The sequence below is a fragment of the Eptatretus burgeri genome, chromosome 8 (assembly GCF_056783735.1).
Source record: "Eptatretus burgeri isolate ZD-2024b chromosome 8, Ebu_testis_v1, whole genome shotgun sequence".
Taxonomy (NCBI): domain Eukaryota; kingdom Metazoa; phylum Chordata; class Myxini; order Myxiniformes; family Myxinidae; genus Eptatretus; species Eptatretus burgeri.
This window is the reverse complement of record NC_140968.1, coordinates 4333237-4351812: the sequence shown is the minus strand read 5'-3', so window position 1 is coordinate 4351812 and position 18576 is coordinate 4333237. Positions and strand designations below refer to the sequence as shown.

Here is an 18576-nt window from a genome sequence, read left to right as displayed (position 1 = left end):
GTGTATATCTGTGTGTGTGTATATCTGTGTGTGTGTATATCTGTGTGTGTGTATATCAGTGTGTGTGTATATCTGTGTGTGTGTATATCTGTGTGTGTGTATATCTGTGTGTGTGTATATCTGTGTGTGTGTATATCTGTGTGTGTGTATATCTGTGTGTGTGTATATCTGTGTGTGTGTATATCTGTGTGTGTGTATATCTGTGTGTGTGTATATCTGTGTGTGTGTATATCTGTGTGTGTGTATATCTGTGTGTGTGTATATCTGTGTGTGTGTTATGTCCACAGCCGCTGTTCGCTTGTCCGAAAAATAAATGTTACGAACTCAGCACCTATCATCAATGGATATTTCTCGTATTCCTCCATTTCCATTCGTCCAATTTGCATTTCGGAACAGAACAATTATGATTAACCATCTTGAAATTGCCACTCCTTTGTCAAAATGCTGAAAATTATATTGAAAAGATTATTCAAATGACGGATTATGCGTTAGCAACGGCAGGTTAAAAGCGCTCGGCGAGCAGAATCGAGTCACTGAAGAAACGCGCAACGCACGTGCAAAAGGCCTCGTTTCACATTCACACGTCATTTCGAAAGTCGTGGTATTGTCAAACATATCACAATACCCACACATTTCCTACTTTGTATCACTAATGGAAGAGCGGCTTGGTCGTTCAATCGAGAAAGCCTTGTTGCATTGCCCTCACTGGAATGGATTTAATTGTCATTGCTGCGAAGTAACACATCCGCAGTGAGGAGAAAGGCACCACCAGGTCTATGTGTCCGTACAGATATTATCATGGCAGCCAAATGGCCTTCACAAAGTGATCGCACGACCATCACAAACAGGAGATGAAAGTCAACAGAGATTACAAAATTACCTTCGAACAAATCCATTTACAACCTTGTTTGTGGTCACATTTTCCTTCTATAATCCATCATTCATTAAACATTGTATTCAATTGCCTCGAAAAAAAAAACATGATGTTCGCGACTGTGATGGTTATTTCAGACATGTGCATGGGGATTAAAGGAAAAACAAAAAAGGTGTAAATTGTAATGTTTTTTGAAAGATTATTTTAACACTTGTTCTTTGTTCCCCAGAAAATTAAAATCTGCAAAAGGGGAAAAGTGTTTCTTCCGCTGCAAGGTAAAACAAGCAGTTCTACAAAAGGTTATTTCGATTTCAAATGCGGAGTTTAAACTTACCAACTGTCGACTTTTGCATAATCGCACAAAGCACTTCCGGAGCATGCCTAAAAGTGGGGAAAAAAAATTTGTACAAATAAGCAAATGGAATCACAACACTCATTGTAATTATTTATTTAATGAATTATGTTGTTACAATTAAATAATGCTCAGATCATCCCTCCTCCAAAAGCATGATCTTTTCTACCCCCATTCACCTTCCACAAGCCCACATCTTTCCAAATTTCCAGTTTCTCCTTCCTCGAAGTTTGCTTCTGTATCCATCTTGTTCACCTGACGTGACCTCTCCTACCTCCCACCCCCCCCTCTCCCAATTCTTCCCCACATCCCTTATTTGTTCAAGTCTCCCTTTGTTTTGTCTATGTCTTGATCCGTTATATGTTGCAGCTTCTCCATGAGCCTCGACTTTGTATACAATAAATAAATCTCAATTTCCAACACTCAATAATAGTTGCAGATCACTGTTTCTTCCTCCTCGATCTTTCCTCTTTTGATGTGAGCACACTCCCTTGCTTGTTGTATCCAAATGTGGCCCCTTTGTTACCACTTTGCCCTTTTTTGTCAACTCTTTCATCTATGAGCACCGATTTTGAATACAGTACATATAAACAAAAATGGACAACTTCAATTTATGTTAATCCCACCAACCTACGAAAAGTTACTCGATGTATTCACACAGGTTGACCAAAGAGCTCGTTGTGATCATTGCCTTCAAGCGTTTGTAAAACTTTTAACAATCGCCAAATTTAGGAACCACAAAAACCAAAAAGGACGAAATAACGCCACGTTCAGACTAATAGGCAATGGTTTGTTACAGTTCAGTGAACAGACTTAAATCCCAGTCGATATAAATATTCTGATTCTCCCACAACCAAATAGCCTTTACTCCAGACATTTTGGTCATTCCATATCCTTTTTGATGATAAATATACTTTAATTTCATCGAAAAGCAATATCTGCTGAAACGGGCTATACCAAACAATTGTTATTAAGTCATATGACCAATACCATTAGAAGGTATACCAATACCAATACCAAATCCGTACACAACTTTTTGAGATATTGTGCTCTACATCAGTTTAGCCTCATCTCTCAATGGTGAAGAATCACGAAAAAATTATCGGATCCAGATTCAGATTCGGATCTTCACCAAAAACGAACCAATTCGTCCTCGTCACAAACCCAACCGTCCACCAAGTCATTTTGAATCCGTACACAACTTTTTGAGATATCGAGGTATGTATTGTTTTAGCACTATCTCTCATTGGTGAAGAATCACTTAAAAAAATTATCGGATCCAGATCTGGATCTTCACCAAAATCTAATCAGTTCATCCTTGTTATGCACCCAACCTACCCACTAAATTTCATCCGAATCCATACATAACTTTTTGAGATATTGTGCTATATATCGTTTTTGGCCTCATTTCTTAATGGTGAACAATCACTTAAAAAAAATTTGAGTATCCAGATCCAGATTTTCACCAAAATCGAATCAATTCATCCTTGTTAGACACCCAACTTATCCACTAAATTTCATCCGAATCGGTCTACAACTTTTCGAGATATCCTGCACACAAACAAACAAACAGACAGACAGAAAGGGGTGAAAACATAACCTCCTTCCACCTTTGGCGGTGGAGGTAACAAAGTTAAGTCAAGATTTGGAGGAACTGGGGAGAGTGGGTCAAGAAGGTTCGGATAAAATAGTTGAGGGAAAAGGCCAGGGGTATGTATGAAATATCTAAGGTGGATGGGAGTCAAAACTTCCATCATTAATGAACAAACACATGGCCCGTTATATCGGTCCATTTCAGAATGTGATTATCCACAACTGCAATCGCAATTCAGGAAGTAATTCTGCTTTAATTGCAGTTGTTGTGATCGATATCTGCTCATTCATGCCCTGGGTCAAATGCACGTATGCGAGTGCAATTCTGGAAGACAAGCATTGGAGACTCTCGGGACTGTATAAGCATTTCACGGTCAGTGCGTTGCTTGGTAAAACTGTGACAATTGGGAAGAACTTGAAGGAAATTACTAATTTATATTGTCAGTTTATACATCACATCACATCAGGTATGGGATATTTGGCAGGGGTTTCCTTATTTCTTGGAGTAGGAGGCTATCATTAAAAAGTAGCAGGTTACCATCACCGCGAGCAAAGCGAGCGCAGCTGTCTGGCCAGGGCCCTGGAAGCCGGAAGATCCTAGATGGCTGGAGATGCATTCTAGCACGATTTCTGACATGAAATAGTTCTCATATTATCATGCTGTTGGGGTGGAAAACTCCACCAAAACAAGTGGTTAGGCCTGCACTGCATATAGTTGCATTAACATAATGACTGACTGACTGGTTGACTGAAATTCAGCTATACTGTATAGTTAGTTCAAGCAGCTTTTAAACAAGGTTCATTAATTTAAGGACATGGTTTAGGGCACACCAAGGTGTCTGGAAGATGGAGTAGCTTAGCACTTTAAAAGAGAGGCATTTTAGCAACATTTGGGCCATACCTTAGTTCTTAATAGGGAGATGATACTGCATATGGTGGAGTACAGTGAGCAATCTGAAGTCAGTGTGTGACATAATAATAGTGTAGATGAACTAGCATTCATTAAGGAAACCATATTCCATTCCTCGGATTTCAAAACAGGGGGATGTAGAGATTTCGTGGTGACAAAAAAAAAAAAATCGAAAAATTGGCGCTGAAGTAAGTAGGCGGCGACCTTTGACATTTTTTCTCTGAGTAGACGGCTGCGGGTTGCCGGTAACCGGCTTCTAAGGAAACCCCTGGTAGGTAAGGCAGTATCCTGTACTTATCCTGGTCTGTTCATCAGGGTTGAGTAGAACTCCACTGTAAAAAAAAAAAAACAGAAAAAAGCTCTGCGCGTCCATTAAAGACTGTTGGTCAAGAACCTTTGTCGATGCAGTCTCCCTTTTGAACACTGACATTCTTTGCCTCGACAGTTTCCTGTGTAAAACTGTTCCAATCATTAACCAGAGTTGGTGTCAAAGCCACCCAATGCTCGTCTGTTTATACATTTATCGTTTTTAAAAGACGAGTCTAATAATTAATATTTTTTTTATAAAGCACTGCAGTGAAGTCTGATCCAAATAATTTTAAAGCAAGATATGTATTTGTGTATTGTAATCAGTAAAAAGAGCACAAGTGAGCACAATATACACCCGAACAAGAAGGTATATACAGAATTGTGCTATTACGTGGAAAACAGCATCCTGGTTGCCATGGCAACCACTTTAGATTACGAACGTATGTCGCGATATACCGTCTCCACAGCCTGTACCTATGTACCAAATATGAAACGTGAAAGTTGAAAACTTTGGGAGTGAGAGTGTGGACAGGAACGGATGGAAACAGCATCCTGGTTGCCATGGCAACCACTTTAGATGACAAACGTATGTCACGACACACCGTCTCCACAGTCGGTACCTATGTACCAAATATGAAACGTGAAAGTTCAAAACTTTGGGAGTTAGAGTGCGGACAGGAACGGACGGACAGACAGACAGACAGACGGACGACATAATACGCCCCGATATATATATATATATATATATATATATATATATATATATATATATATATATATATATATATATATATATATATATATATATATATATATATATCGGGCGGAGAAAAAAATAGTGTGGTCGATAAAAACATTAGAAAGGAAAAAATAGCTTGCACCAAAAATGTTAACATTTTCACGCTGATGCTTATGCTCACGCCGGGGGTATCGCTATAGCTCTGTTCTTCGAACAGGCGAGCTAAAAAAACTAAAACGAAAATTTTTTAAGGTTACAGAAAATAAAAATTTCACAAGTTTACCATCATTGATGCAGCGTCTTTTACATCAGCCAATTTAGCACGTCACATTAGTTATTTGTCTCTGTTGTTTGTGTCCTTTGTAACCTCCTTATAAACAGTAAGTTTCTTGCTTGTAATGATTTTAAATCTTGTTTAACTGCCAGACAGGCAGACAGAGTAACAATATTATCTCACTCCTCTTTAAGCACGTGGGATCGGGACGAATTCAGAACAAAAGTGCGCCAAAAACTACATACAAGGATACACAAGGAAATTCGACGCAGGAGACCATTCAGCCCATCATGCCTGTGCTACATCAACACCAAACCAGACCAGACCAATTTATATAAAAAAAGAAAAATGCTAAATGTTTTCTTTGTTTGTTTTGTGGGGTTTTTGTAGTTTTTTTATTCCTTCTTTCTTGGAGGGGAGAGGGGTTGGGGGAGTAGGTGGTTCTTCAATTCATGAAACTCTTAGTGTTCAAACAGGTTGATCAATGAGGTCGTTGTGATCATTGCTTTCCAGCATTGGTATAGCTTTGAACAGTTGTATAATTTCGGACCACGAAAACCAAAAAGGATAAAATAATGCCATGTTCAGACTATTGAGAGAAATAGGCAATGGCCTGTTCCAATTCAGTAACAAACTCTAGCTTCGTTTTCCCATTTGTGTTCAAAATATAACATTCAATGTAAATAAATTGTTCCTCGATCATAAACTGACGTTTGTGGAGGGACAGACAGACAGACAGACAGACAGACAGACAAAGTAGACCGATTGATGAACCCCACTTTTCGTTTCACACGCGCGTGCAGGGTAATAACTCTAATTTGTTATGTCCAGTCTGGAAGGGCTCTTGAACAGCTTGATGTGAATCGTTACTTGTTCGATATTCTCTAATTCTGACATGCAGTACCATTCTCTGTGACGTCGATGCTGCCGAAGCAGTTTCTTGGCGAGGGTTATGCTGGGTAGTTTGCTATTGCGTTCCCAGCAGTAGTTAGGGTAGTGATTTGTAATTTAGCCAGGGTGCCGGAGATAGCGCCATTACCTTCCCCGCAGTAGTTAGGGTAGTGATTTGTGGTGAACGAAGTGAGCTTAATACTGAACGCGTGCACATGAGAGAATAGGAAACAACAACAACAACAACACAATACCCCTGGCTATTTGGAATCTGTCGTTGGATATGACCTTTTGCTTCCGGTTGTTTTTAAACGCTGTGCGGTGTATAAACACGATTGGGTTTTATTTCTATGTTGTGAATATTACTTAACGTGTGCACATGAGAGAATAGGAAACAACAACAACAACACAATACCCTGCCAATTGTGAATCCGTGTTGTTGGCTATGATCCTTTTGCTTCCGTTTTTGTTATATTTGTTTTTTTTTTTGTTTCCGGTTTTTCTGTCATGGGGAATGATGCATGCCGGGAGATAAAGGCATCGTCGGAGACATGAAAGACCCAAATAATATCAGACATGGTGTATATTTCCTCCACTGATTTTAATAAAGATATCTCCCTCATCATCAAAAAATAATTTTAATCGTGATTTACGTTATTTGATCGCTGATCCCGAATCCAGGCCGAAGTAACCGGAAATTGTGTATACAGCTGTGAACAAGTTATGGGTAAAGTCAGAAGCGAATGTAAGAAGAATTCTACGTCCACTTCTAGTATTTATTTTTGCAGATGAGATCCTGTTCGAGGCGGTGTAGTTGTTGTGAAGGTAATGTTGAGGAAATATTTATTTTTTTAGATGGGATCCTGTTCTTGGCGGTGTAGTTGTTGTGAAGGTAATGTTGAGGTAATATTTATTTTTGCAGATAAGATCCTGTTTTCGGCGGTGTAGTTGTTGTTGTGAAGGTAATGTTAAGGTAATATTTATTTTTTCATTGCAAAAAGACGGTTTAATTTGATATATTTAAGAAGCGAATGCAAGAAGACTTCTACGTTCGCTTCTTGGCTTTGCCTATCTTTATATTAATACTGAAGGACCAATTTTGTGCTCCTCTTCGCGGTCACGTCATGTTTTTCTCGGTACTATGACCTGGACTGAAAGAAACATGGTACCTGTAAGAGTGCATCGCACATCGTGGCAATAGTCAAACTTCAACTCTGAAGCAGAATAAACACTTTTCGTTTTACATTCGTTTCCATGGCGACGTGTGACGTCACCGCTGAGAGGCGTCAGGACGCCATGACATCATCGGTCATTCGCTGACGTCATTACGTCTGTCGTCGACAGACCGTTACCGCTGAGACGTGTAATTCCCCTCCTTGAAAATAGCGTCTGCAATGTAAAACCCTCTTCTGCACTTGCTGACGACCTCAGAATGTGAATTTCACACAAAAAATGTAACAAGAAACATTGTATCTTCTATATATTAATACTGAAGGACCAATTTTGTGCTCCTCCTCGCGGTGGCGTCACGTTTTTCTCAGTACTGTGACCTGGATTGAAAGAGACTTTGGACCTGCAAGAGTGCACAGCACATCGTGGCACTAGTCAACTTTCAACTCTGAGGCAGGATTAACATTTTTCGTTGAGACGGGGGCGAGGAGTGAAGAGGCGGGGGTGGGGGATGAAGAGACGGAGGCAGGGAGTGAAGAGGCGGGGGGCAAGGTAAGCAAATTGAAAGCGGGAGATGGGGGGGAAATGGCGCGGGGGTTGAGTGGGCGGGGGCTGGGGTGAATTAGGCAGGGTTGAGTGTGAGGGGGTGGACAGGGGCGGAGGCCCAGGGGCAAGTGGGGCGGGGAATCAAGAGACGGGGGACGGGGAGTGAAGAGGTGGTGGCGGGGCTGGGTAATTAAATTTTTGGGCGGGGGTAAGCAAATTGAAGGCGGGGCGGAATGGGGCAGGGGCGGGGGATGAGTAATAGGGGGAAAGCACCCCCTGTCCAGTCCAGTCCACGTCCCTCGAGTGTGGGTGAGCTGGTGAGGGTGGTTGAATGAACGGAATCCGTCTGTGACGGGGTTTCGGCGAGTTCCATATTATTAATCGATGTGAATATAAGCATCACACAAACGAACATGAATACTTCACTTCTATGGAAAAAACCATAATGAATGATGGTCATCTGCAGCGAAAACCATCATTTCAACGTCACACGTCATCATCTGTGAATTTTTTTGCGCTAGTCATAATTAATCAATAACGCTACCAATCCGCGATAATAAAAGGTTAGCTGCTGTTTTATTAAAAAAATATAAACATTTTAAACTCACGAACTACAATCACCTGCGCCCTTGGAAGCCGCCATTTTGTTACCGCTAAGAATTGTGGGATACTTTATAGCTTGCTCTTCTTCCTCTTCACTAACGGTAAAATACCGTGACCCACACGGCCCCATGAAGACCAATTTCGAAGATAGAATTGACAAGGTTCATCTTTGCAAAAGGCTGCTGTTGATAAAAAAAAAATCGCATTACGACCACTTCGTTCATGAGAGAACTTCATTGATATTCTTCTTCTCCTTCTTCTCCTCTTTCGTGTTGTTTTTACGCAAAGGCGATATGATTACAATACTGTCTAACTTTAGTCATCAACTTCCACAAAGGCCGATTATTATTTGTTCAAAGACATTATGGTTGCAAGTTAACTCAAGATCAACTTGTAACTCGTTGACAAATTTTGCGTACAAACGCGACACTCAGTGAGCGTGATGACGTCACATCACGTCATGACGTCATGAACTCCAACCACGCCCTCTTTAAACCTTGACGTGAAAGAAAATCCACCAAGATGTGTATTCTTGTGCCAATGGGGAATTAGAGGTTTCCTTCCCACATATCCCTGATGTCGAATTCGGTTTGTATTTGGGGGAAAAGGGGACCATTAAAAAGCACAGGTAAGATGTAATTGACAACAGCGCTCCTGCCGACATCGCGTTAATACACCGCCCGAATTCGCATCCTCCCACGCAAGCAGAACGGCTCGCAAAACTCCACAAACAGGCACGAGCCGTTGCCATGGCATCCGATTTCTGTATAAAATTCTCCACGTTTGCTGTGGATTTCGACGTTCCACGACGTTTCGCGTTGATTTCGGGGTTTTTAAAAAAAAAATCAGAGCGTCAATAATAATGATTTCAAAGTCTTTCGCCGTCTTTGATGTTTTGAACTTTGAGCTCCGTGAACGTGAAAAACAGTTATTTTCTGTCTTCATTTTATGATGTTTGTTGTCATTTTTTTTTTGCCCTTTTCGTAATTTATCTTCAAAATCTAAAGACGTTCTCTCACATTAACTCGATTGATCCAACGACTTTTAACATCTTTATAATTATATGATTTACTGTAATTGATAGTTAGTCAGGAGGACAGGGACGGGCCATCACAGCCATATGATAAGCACACGCACACGCACACGCACACGCACACGCACACGCACACGCACACGGTTACCACGTGACAGAGACTGTTTTATTATTTTTGACGCATTAAAACTTATGATTAATCCAACAAGCGGCTCAAAATAACCCAAATATCCCACGACTCATGATTTCCCTTTGAGGAGACGTGTTGAGGATTTTTTTTTCCCCACCTTTCCCAATCGGCGCGAGGCGGGCCGCCGCTGGCGCCATTTTGTGCGCGCGATGGTCCCGCCTGTGGTAGGTTTCTGCGTCTGAGGAGAAATTCCTTCTTTCTTTCGGTTCGCGTCGCCTCAGAGTGTGTCGGGCGTTTGTCGAACGAAACGACGGCGCGTCGTGGGACGTTGGTGCATTGAAGCTGCTTTCCTCGTCGTGTGCCTCGTCAGTGCGGGTAAGGGGAGTACGCAGGAAGATGCAGAGGAGGAAAATGGTGAGGAGGTGAAAAATGGTGAAGAGATGCTTCATGTGTGCACTAAACAGGTTTTCAGGAAATGTGAGGGATGATGATGATTTTGTGGGAGAAAAAAAAGGAATTTGGAAGGCGTGAATGCGGAGGATGGGAGGCGCGAATGCGGAGAAGGTTGGGAGGCGCGAATGCGGAGGAGGTTGGGAGGCGCGAATGCGGACTAGGTTGGGCGGCGCGAATGAGGAGGAGGAGGTTGGTAGGCGCGAATGTGGAGGAGGTTGGGAGGCGCGAATGTGGAGGAGGTTGGGAGGCGCGAATGCGGAGGAGGTTGGGAGGAGGAGGAGGTTGGGAGGCGCGAATGTGGAGGAGGTTGGGAGGCGCGAATGTGGAGGAGGTTGGGAGGCGCGAATGCGGAGGAGGTTGGGAGGGGAGGAGGAGGTTGGGAGGCGCGAATGAGGAGGTTGGGAGGCGTGAATGAGGAGGAGGTTGGGAGGCGCGAATGAGGAGGTTGGGAGGCGTGAATGAGGGGAAGGTTGGGAGGCGTGAATGAGGAGGAGGTTGGGAGGGGAGGAGGAGGTTGGGAGGCGCGAATGAGGAGGAGGTAGGGAGGCGCGAATGAGGAGGTTGGAAGGCGTGAATGAGGAGGAGGTTGGGAGGCGTGAATGACGAGGAGGATGCGAGGCGTGAATGACGAGGTTGGGAGGCATGAATGAGGAGGAGGTTGGGAGGAGCGAATGAGGAGGAGGTTGGGAGGCGCGAATGAGGAGGAGGTTGGGAGGCGCGAATGAGGAGGAGGTTGGGAGGCGCGAATGAGGAGGAGGTTGGGAGGCGCGAATGAGGAGGAGGTTGGGAGGCGCGAATGAGGAGGAGGTTGGGAGGCGCGAATGAGGAGGTTGGGAGGCGCCAATGAGGAGGTTGGGAGGCGCGAATGAGGAGGTTGGGAGGCGCGAATGAGGAGGAGGTTGGGAGGCGCGAATGAGGAGGAGGTTGGGAGGCGTGAATGACGGGGTTGGGAGGGGTGAATGACGAGGTTGGGAGGGGTGAATGAGTATGTTGGGAGGCTTGAATGAGGAGGTTGGGAGGCGTGAATGAGGAGTGGTTCAGGTGGGAGGCATGAATATGAGGAGAGGTGTGAATATGAGGAGGAGGATGTGAGGTGTGGCGGAGGAGGAGGAGGGGGAGGAGGATGAGAGGTGTTAATAGCGTGTTCGGGTTTGGAGGGGCTGAGGTGGCTGGAGGGTCGTAAATAGGAGGGTAAAGTAGGAGAGATGGGGGAGAGAAGGGAGGAGGAAAAAAAAAAGAGATGAGAAGGAAGAGGAAAAAGAGAAGGGAGTTTGTTGAAGGATAGAGGAGAAGAGGTGGGAAAACCGGGGAGGGGAGATTAGGATTGAGGTGATGGAGTAAATAATGCGAAAGTGATAGCAGCATGATGTAGAGTATTGAGAGGAAGAAGTTACCAGGAGAGGAGGAGGTGGAGTTGGCAGATGATGTTGGTGTGTGTGTGTGTGTGTGTGTGTGTGTGTGTGTGTGTGTGTGTGTGTGTGTGTGTGTGTGTGTGTGTGTGTGTGTGTGTGTGTGTGTGTGTGTGTGTGTGTGTGTGTGTGTGTGTGTGTGTGTGTGTGTGTGTGTGTGTGTGTGTGTGTGACAGAGACACAAAGGAGAGAGCAACTGGGGATGGAATCGGTAGAAGAAGAAGAAAAATATGGAGGGGAAGGAGCGAGATTGGAGTATAGCTTGAGGGAGAGGAGGATGATGGAGGGAATGATAATGGGGAAGAGGTAAGGGGGAGGTATTGTATTGTATGGAGAGGATGCGTTGATGAGCATTAGTTGAAGGTGGTAGAGGAGAATGTCGGAGGATGTGTTGATGAGCATTAGTTGAAGGTGGGAGAGGAGGACGTCGGAGGATGCAGAGAATAATTAGAAGGTTGGAAGATGGAGCAGCTGTGAGGAACAGGAGGGATTATGGAAGGAGATGCAGGAGAGCTTTAGGATGTGGAGGATAAGAAAGAATGAGAAGTTGGGGAAGCAGGGAGGGGAGAGGAAGAAGAGTGCAATTGGGAGGAGTGAAGAGGAAACAAGTAAGTTAAGGACTATGATGGGCAGGAGTTGTCAGAGGAGTGAGAGAGGCTGTATGATGAGTGTAAGGGGTAACTGGAGGAGGGGGAGGTTTGGTGGGGTTAGCTTCTGAGGCCAAGCGATCATGAAATGAAGTTGAGAGATGAAGCGGAGGAGGAGGACTTTGAAGTGAATTTGGAGAATTTGAGGTGTGACTGGATAATGGGAAGACACAGGAGGGAGCGTAAGAAGAGGAGAAGGAGAGGAGTGATGGAATGTTCTTGATGCGATGGAGAGGCTGAAGGGGAGAAGTATTGGATCAGATTTTTTTCTGGGGTAGGTGGGGGAATTAAAAACAAAAAGGATATTGGGAGTGGGGTTGGTGATGATGTGCTGAAGGTGAGTTAGAAATGGAGATTGAGAAAGGAGGTTTGTAGGTTATAGAAGAAACAGGAATATATGAGCCTCATCAGACTTGAAAGTTCTGCTATTTTGTAAACACCATTGTTATTATAATAATTATTATTATATGTAGATGTACCTTTGGGAGAAATATTATAGGTCGACTTCTTTCATATGCAGCATGTAGCAGTGGGTAGCAATAATTTTCTGGTGGAGTGGCCATGCAGCTGATACAGCACCCCCACTCCACTCCCCCCCCCCCACTCTTCACACACACACACACACACACACACACACACACACACACACACACACACACACACACACACACACACACACACACACACACACACACACACACACACACACACACACACACACACACACACACAGTAGAGCAGGAATATGAAATGTGTTCATGGTGCCAGCGAAAGCTCACCGACTCTTCATGAAGTACACCGTGTGATCTTTAACATCCACCAACTAATGCCGGCAGACGGGACGCCCATTTATATCGTCCACTCGATAGGCGGTACATACATTGATGCCTTCTCGCTCTGCTTCCAAAATACCAGGATGACAGTTTATTGCGGGGTTGAGATTCAAACCCAGTCTAGACAGCTCATTGACAAGTGTGCGTACCTGGAGGCTATCCTGCCAGCCCACTTGTAGACTGAAGGATGATAAATTGTCTTACAAAAATATCAGAATTACAGAGGCGTGTACTCTTTTTTTTTTATTTCTCCCCCCCAAGGCAGTCAAAAAAGGAAATGTGTTTGAGAAATGTGAAAGAAGGTATCTGAGCTTTAAGTTAATAATTGGGATAACAAGGAATTTGAAGTGAAGGGTAGTTGCACAATCGATGATGTTGCAGTGGGAGGAACAGGGACATGCAAGGAAATCAGACATGTGGAGGCCATTCAGCCCGTCATGCCTGCATGACATCAACGCCACACTAATTTATCAACACAAGATCCAAAGAAGAAAATGAAAAATTTATTATTATTATTATTATTATTATTATTATTATTATTTTTAATTGTGTTTTCGTGGGTTTTTGTACTTTTCTTTCTCTTTCTCCTCAGGGGTGGGGGCATGGGCTTGGTTAAAAAACACAATATCAACCACACAACACCCCTTGACGAGACGTCCTACCAGTATCTTACTGTTTTTACAATCTCTAATCTCTACCCACACATAATCCTCAACATTTATTCCTTCCTTAATGTCACCCCTTTCTCTTGATGCAATGCGGCCCTTTACCCAGATTGCACCTCCTCCTTCTATTCTCTCCTTCCTATCACACCGATACACCTCGTAGCCTTATAATCCTGTCCTCCAGTTACCCTCCTCCTTAAACTGTCTCACTCACTGCAACTATATCGTACTCCTCACAATCTACTTTGGCTTCATGCTCTTCCATCTTAGGTTGTAAACTTCTGGCATTGGTACAGAATATGTTTAACTTTTCCCTTCCTGCATCTCACCCGCTGCACCGTCACCACCGCCTGCCCCCGCTGCATCGGCACCACTTCCAATATCCATAGCAACCTGAATCCACAACTGCAACCAACTATTATTTACAAATTTATCACATTCTGCTACTTGCTGCAAATTATCTATCCGTTCATTCAACCTAGAAATAACTATTATGGGAAAATATATTTATGGAGCTGGTTGGGAAATTTTTGGGGTGTTTTTGAAAGAAAACTTGGCAAAATGGAAAATCTAAGCTCTGTTGGGTATTTGTACTTGAGTGAAGTAAAAAAAAAATAGCATATATATCCACGACATGGCCAAAAGTATTTGGATACCTGCTTGTTCAACATCTCAGTCTAAAATCATGGGCATCAATATGGAGTCGGTCCCCCCTTTGCTGCGAAAACAGCCTCCACACTTCTGGGAAGGCTTTCCACGAGAAGTTGGAACGTTGCTGCGGGGATTTGTTTCCATTCAGCCACAAGAGCATTCATGAGGTCGGGCAATGATGTTGGCGATTCGGTCTGGCTCACAGTCGGCGTTTCAATTCATCCGAAAGGTGTTTTAAGGGGGTTTGGTCAGGCATCTGTGCAGGCCAGTCAAGTTCTTCCACACCGATCTCCACAAACCATTTCTGTATGGACCTCACTTTGTGCACGGGGGCATTGTCATGCTGAAACAGGAAAGGGCCTTCCCCAAACTGTTGCCACAAATTTGGAAGCACAGAATCATCGAGATTGTCATTGTATGCTGTAGTGCTAAGATTTCCCTTCACTGGAGCTTAGAGGCCTAGCCCGAACCATGAAAAACAGCCCCTCCTCCATCAAACCTTGCAGTTGGCACGATGCATTCAGCTATGTAGCGTTCTCCTGGCATCCGCCAAACTCAGATACGTCCGTCGGACTGCCAGATGGTGAAGCATGATTCATCACTTCAAAGAACGCGTTTCCACTGCTCCAGAGTCCAATGGTGGTGCGCTTTACACCACTCCAGCCAATACTTGGCATTGCACATGGTGATCTTGGGCTTGTGTGCGGCTGCTCGGCCATGGAAACCCATTTCATGAAGCTCTCAACTAAGGCCTTAGTTGTTTTATAACTTGGTTTACAGATCCGCCGACGGTGTATTTGCCGAAATGAAATATAAATATAAAACACATTTTTAGCCTTTTATATTTATAAATTTTGTGGGTTTTTGCGAATTGCGAATTTTGACATAAAAATCCATCTTCTCCGAGGGGGTTTGTCGAATCTGGCAGGGGTTTCGGTATTTGGTTAGCCCAATGGCACCTGCATAACCCCACGGAGCTCGACTTTTCATTTTCGTCCCAAGGTCAAGGTCACAAGGTCACGAACTTAGAAAATTGTGAATTTTGACGTAAAAATAATACGACCGCCCAAACTTTGAGAGCTAGGATGACAATATTTTTTATGCATAATCTTGAGGTCATTCCCCACCTAAAGTCTTGAAACCATTTTGCTCTATCTCGAACACCTTGCCCGTGGCGCCCCCTTCAAGTTTGTTTTTACGCTGATTTCATCAAAGTATGGATAATCCGAGGAGTGCGAAATGCCATATAGCCTATATGACGTTATATTGTGCCTGGAATGTTCCAGAGGAAGTTTTGCACCAAAGGTCATAATCCTTGACCTTTGACCTTTAAAGTTCACAAAGGTCAAATTTTCAAAGTTGTGGGAATCAAACCGGGTTTTCGACCTTCAACGAACTAACTCCAATAAGCTATAGCACGGATCCTGTTTCCTTATTTTAATGTCCACAACATTGTTTTGTGACCTTTAAAGGTTATGCAAAGGTCAAATTTTGAAAGTTGTTGAACGAAACCGGGTTTTCGACATTTTGCTGCTAATAACCTGTCACTCGTACCACATCATGCTGATCATTTTTATAACTTGGTCAAACATTATCACATTGTCTCGTCCTTGACTTCTGAAACAATCTACATCGTCAAATACCGCTCGTGAACCATTGTCGTCTTCAGACTTATCCTTTATTGTTTTTCACATCAGATGATACAGTGAACCTGGGCATCCTGCATTTGATTGGTCTTCCATCTTCAATGTGTTCTTAGATCCTCCTGGTCCGGGATTTATATTTATTTCCCCCCCCCCCACTGACCCTTGTCTTTTCCATGGAACATCCGAAAAAATATCATAAAAATATATGATTTCTAAAAATTGAATTATATTTATATTTATATTTCGAGCTACCGACCCCACATTTTAGCTGAAGAACTGTGTAAACCAAGTTATAAAATAACTAAGGCCTAACAGTGTTTGTGTTGAAGTTGCTTCCAGAGACAGTTTGGAACTCGGTCGTGAGTGTTGCAACCGACGACAGACGATTTTTCCATGCTACACACTTCAGCACTCGTCGGTCTCATTCTGTGAGCTTGTGTGGCCTACCACTTTGCAGCTGAGCTGTTGTTGCTCCGAGACGTTTCCACTTCACAATAACAACACTTACAGTTGACCGGGGCAGCTCGAGCAGGGTAGAAATTTGACGGACTGACTTGGAAAGGTGTCATCCTATGATGGTGCCACGTTGAAAGTTACTGAGCTCTTCAGTACGGCCCATTCTACTGCCAATGTTTATCTATGGAGATTGCATGGCTGTGTGCTTGATTTTATACACCTGTCAGCAATGCGTGTTCCTGAAATAGACAAATCCACTAATTAGAAGGGGTGTCCACATACTTTTGGCTATGTCGTGTGTGTGTGTGTGTGTGTGTGTGTGTGTGTGTGTGTGTGTGTGTGTGTGTGTGTGTGTGTGTGTGTGTGTGTGTGTGTGTGTGTGTGTATGTGTGTATGTATGTATATATATGTATGTATATATATGTATATATATGTATGTATGTATGTATATATATGTATATATATGTATATATATATATATATATATATATATATATATATATATGTGTATATATATATATGTGTATATATATATATGTGTATATATATATGTGTGTATATATATATATATATATATATATATATATATATATATATATATATATATATATATATATATATATATATGTGTATATATATATATATATATATATATATATATATATATATATATATATATGTGTATATATATATATATATATATATATATATATATATATATATATGTGTATATATATATATATATATATATATATTGGGTCGTCGAAATAGGTGACCCTTATTGTCAGTAATTCTGTCTGTTTGTTTGGATGTTTGTTCGTTTGTCATGAGCATAATTGGTGGTAAACGTGGGCGGATTTTGACCATACTCAGGTGGTATGACCTCGTGCTTTGGAAATTGTGATGGTTGCTGGGGACGCTTTGGTTCCCCAGCAACAACCGAAAAACCGTCAAAATCGGTACCGTTCACGCGAAATCAATTCCGAAAGCCATTATCCCACGTAGGGTTATGAAATTTGTCACAAATGATCTACAGGTGATGCTCTATCAAATATATTCCGGTTTTTGTGATATATGGAATACCTTACCCGCAGCGTGCCCTACAATTAGGGTATGCGTGAAAATTGGCGAAAATTGAAGGCCCCCTAGCAACCAGGTGAGTGCATCGATACTTATGAAACTTTGCAGGTTCATGGTACTCAATGAGTACTACAACTTTGCCTCAGGACATATTGACCAATTTCGCTTAGGTCAGGGGTCAAATGTCAATTAGTGCAAAAATCGATAATATGCGAGAGCTGGAGGTGCCTTTGCGCCAAATGCTACTCCTCCTCGGGTTATGGTCGGATGGTCATGAAAATTCACACTAAGCATCTGGAATACATTGTGCACGAAGGATCGAGCCGGATTTTCGATTTCGATCTTTGTTCACCCACAGCACCCCCTCGAACTTTGGGGATTTCCCATTTAAAACCGCATTTTCGGTACTTTTCATTCAAATGGATACCGAGTAGTTATCAGTAGATGGAACTGGATGAGATTTGATATGTATAATCTTAAGGTGATTCCCTATCCGCTATATGACATCCATTTTGCTCTATATCTTATAGTTTCCATGCTCGGCGACCCATCGCCACCGACCGGCTTGTATGTATGTGTGTGTATATATATATATATATATATATATATATATATATATATATATATATATATATATATATATATATATATATATATATATATATATATATATATATGTATATACACACACAAGCCGGTAGGCGGACATGGGTAGTCGACTACCCAATAGAACCTGACGCGATGGGCCTGTTCGATGGGGAATGACCTGAGGATTAAGCACAAGAAAATTCATGATTCTAGCTTCAAGGGTTAATGCTGCAGATTGTTTTTTTCGTTAAAATACCCCCACATGTCGAGGTTTTTCGGCCGTTGCTAGGCAAGGGAGGGGTCCATAGCAACAGTTCTTTCTCACACATAACGAGGGCATACCATGAACCTACCATACCAGTTTCATGTATATCTGATTCATAGTCTCTGAGATATAACGAACTTCGTTTTTTTATTGTTTTCGACCACGGTTCATTCAAAGTCTATCTTCTCCGACAGTTTTCATAGGATCCGGCTGGAAATTTTTGACAATATGGCTGAATGTACTGCCCACAGTCGCTCATGGCCCGATTTTTGATTTTTGAAAAAATAATTTTTTTATGATTTTTGTAAAATTTCAAAGTCCTGTTGCTAGGCAACGGTGGTGTCCATAGCAACGGTTCTCATTTTCACACAACTAGGTCATGGTATGAACCTACCAACCAAGTTTCATCGAAATCATTGTATTAACTGAAATAAAGTTTATAAACAAATAAAGGTAGAA

At 42.4% G+C, this 18576-nt stretch overlaps 2 protein-coding genes across 10 annotated transcripts in view; one reads left to right on the top strand and one right to left on the bottom strand.

Moving 5' to 3' along the window:
- Positions 1-8406, bottom strand: part of DAP3 (death associated protein 3) — a 47317-nt gene extending 38911 nt beyond the window's left edge. The window contains exons 1-2 of one of the 3 annotated variants that reach the window (XM_085890695.1): positions 8280-8406; positions 1209-1255 (exon numbers count right to left, since the gene is read on the bottom strand). In XM_085890695.1, coding sequence (XP_085746821.1) covers positions 1209-1255; positions 8280-8391 — 159 coding nt within the window. In that variant the 5' untranslated portion in view covers positions 8392-8406. Of the gene's footprint in view, positions 1-1208; positions 1256-1405; positions 1488-8279 lie in introns of those variants that run through there. The other 2 variants (XM_085890697.1, XM_085890698.1) reach the window with 2 other exon arrangements.
- A 1178-nt stretch (positions 8407-9584) lies between these two features.
- LOC147020961 (histone-lysine N-methyltransferase ASH1L-like) overlaps positions 9585-18576 on the top strand; it is a 134880-nt gene continuing 125888 nt past the window's right edge. For 2 of the 7 annotated variants that reach the window (XM_085890691.1, XM_085890688.1), the window contains exon 1: positions 9591-9838. Coding sequence is in view for 2 of the 7 variants with exons in the window: in XM_085890692.1 (XP_085746818.1) it covers positions 9821-9838 (18 nt within the window). In the remaining 5 variants the exon portion in view is untranslated. Of the gene's footprint in view, positions 9839-18576 lie in introns of all 7 variants that reach the window. The other 5 variants (XM_085890689.1, XM_085890694.1, XM_085890692.1 and 2 more) reach the window with 5 other exon arrangements.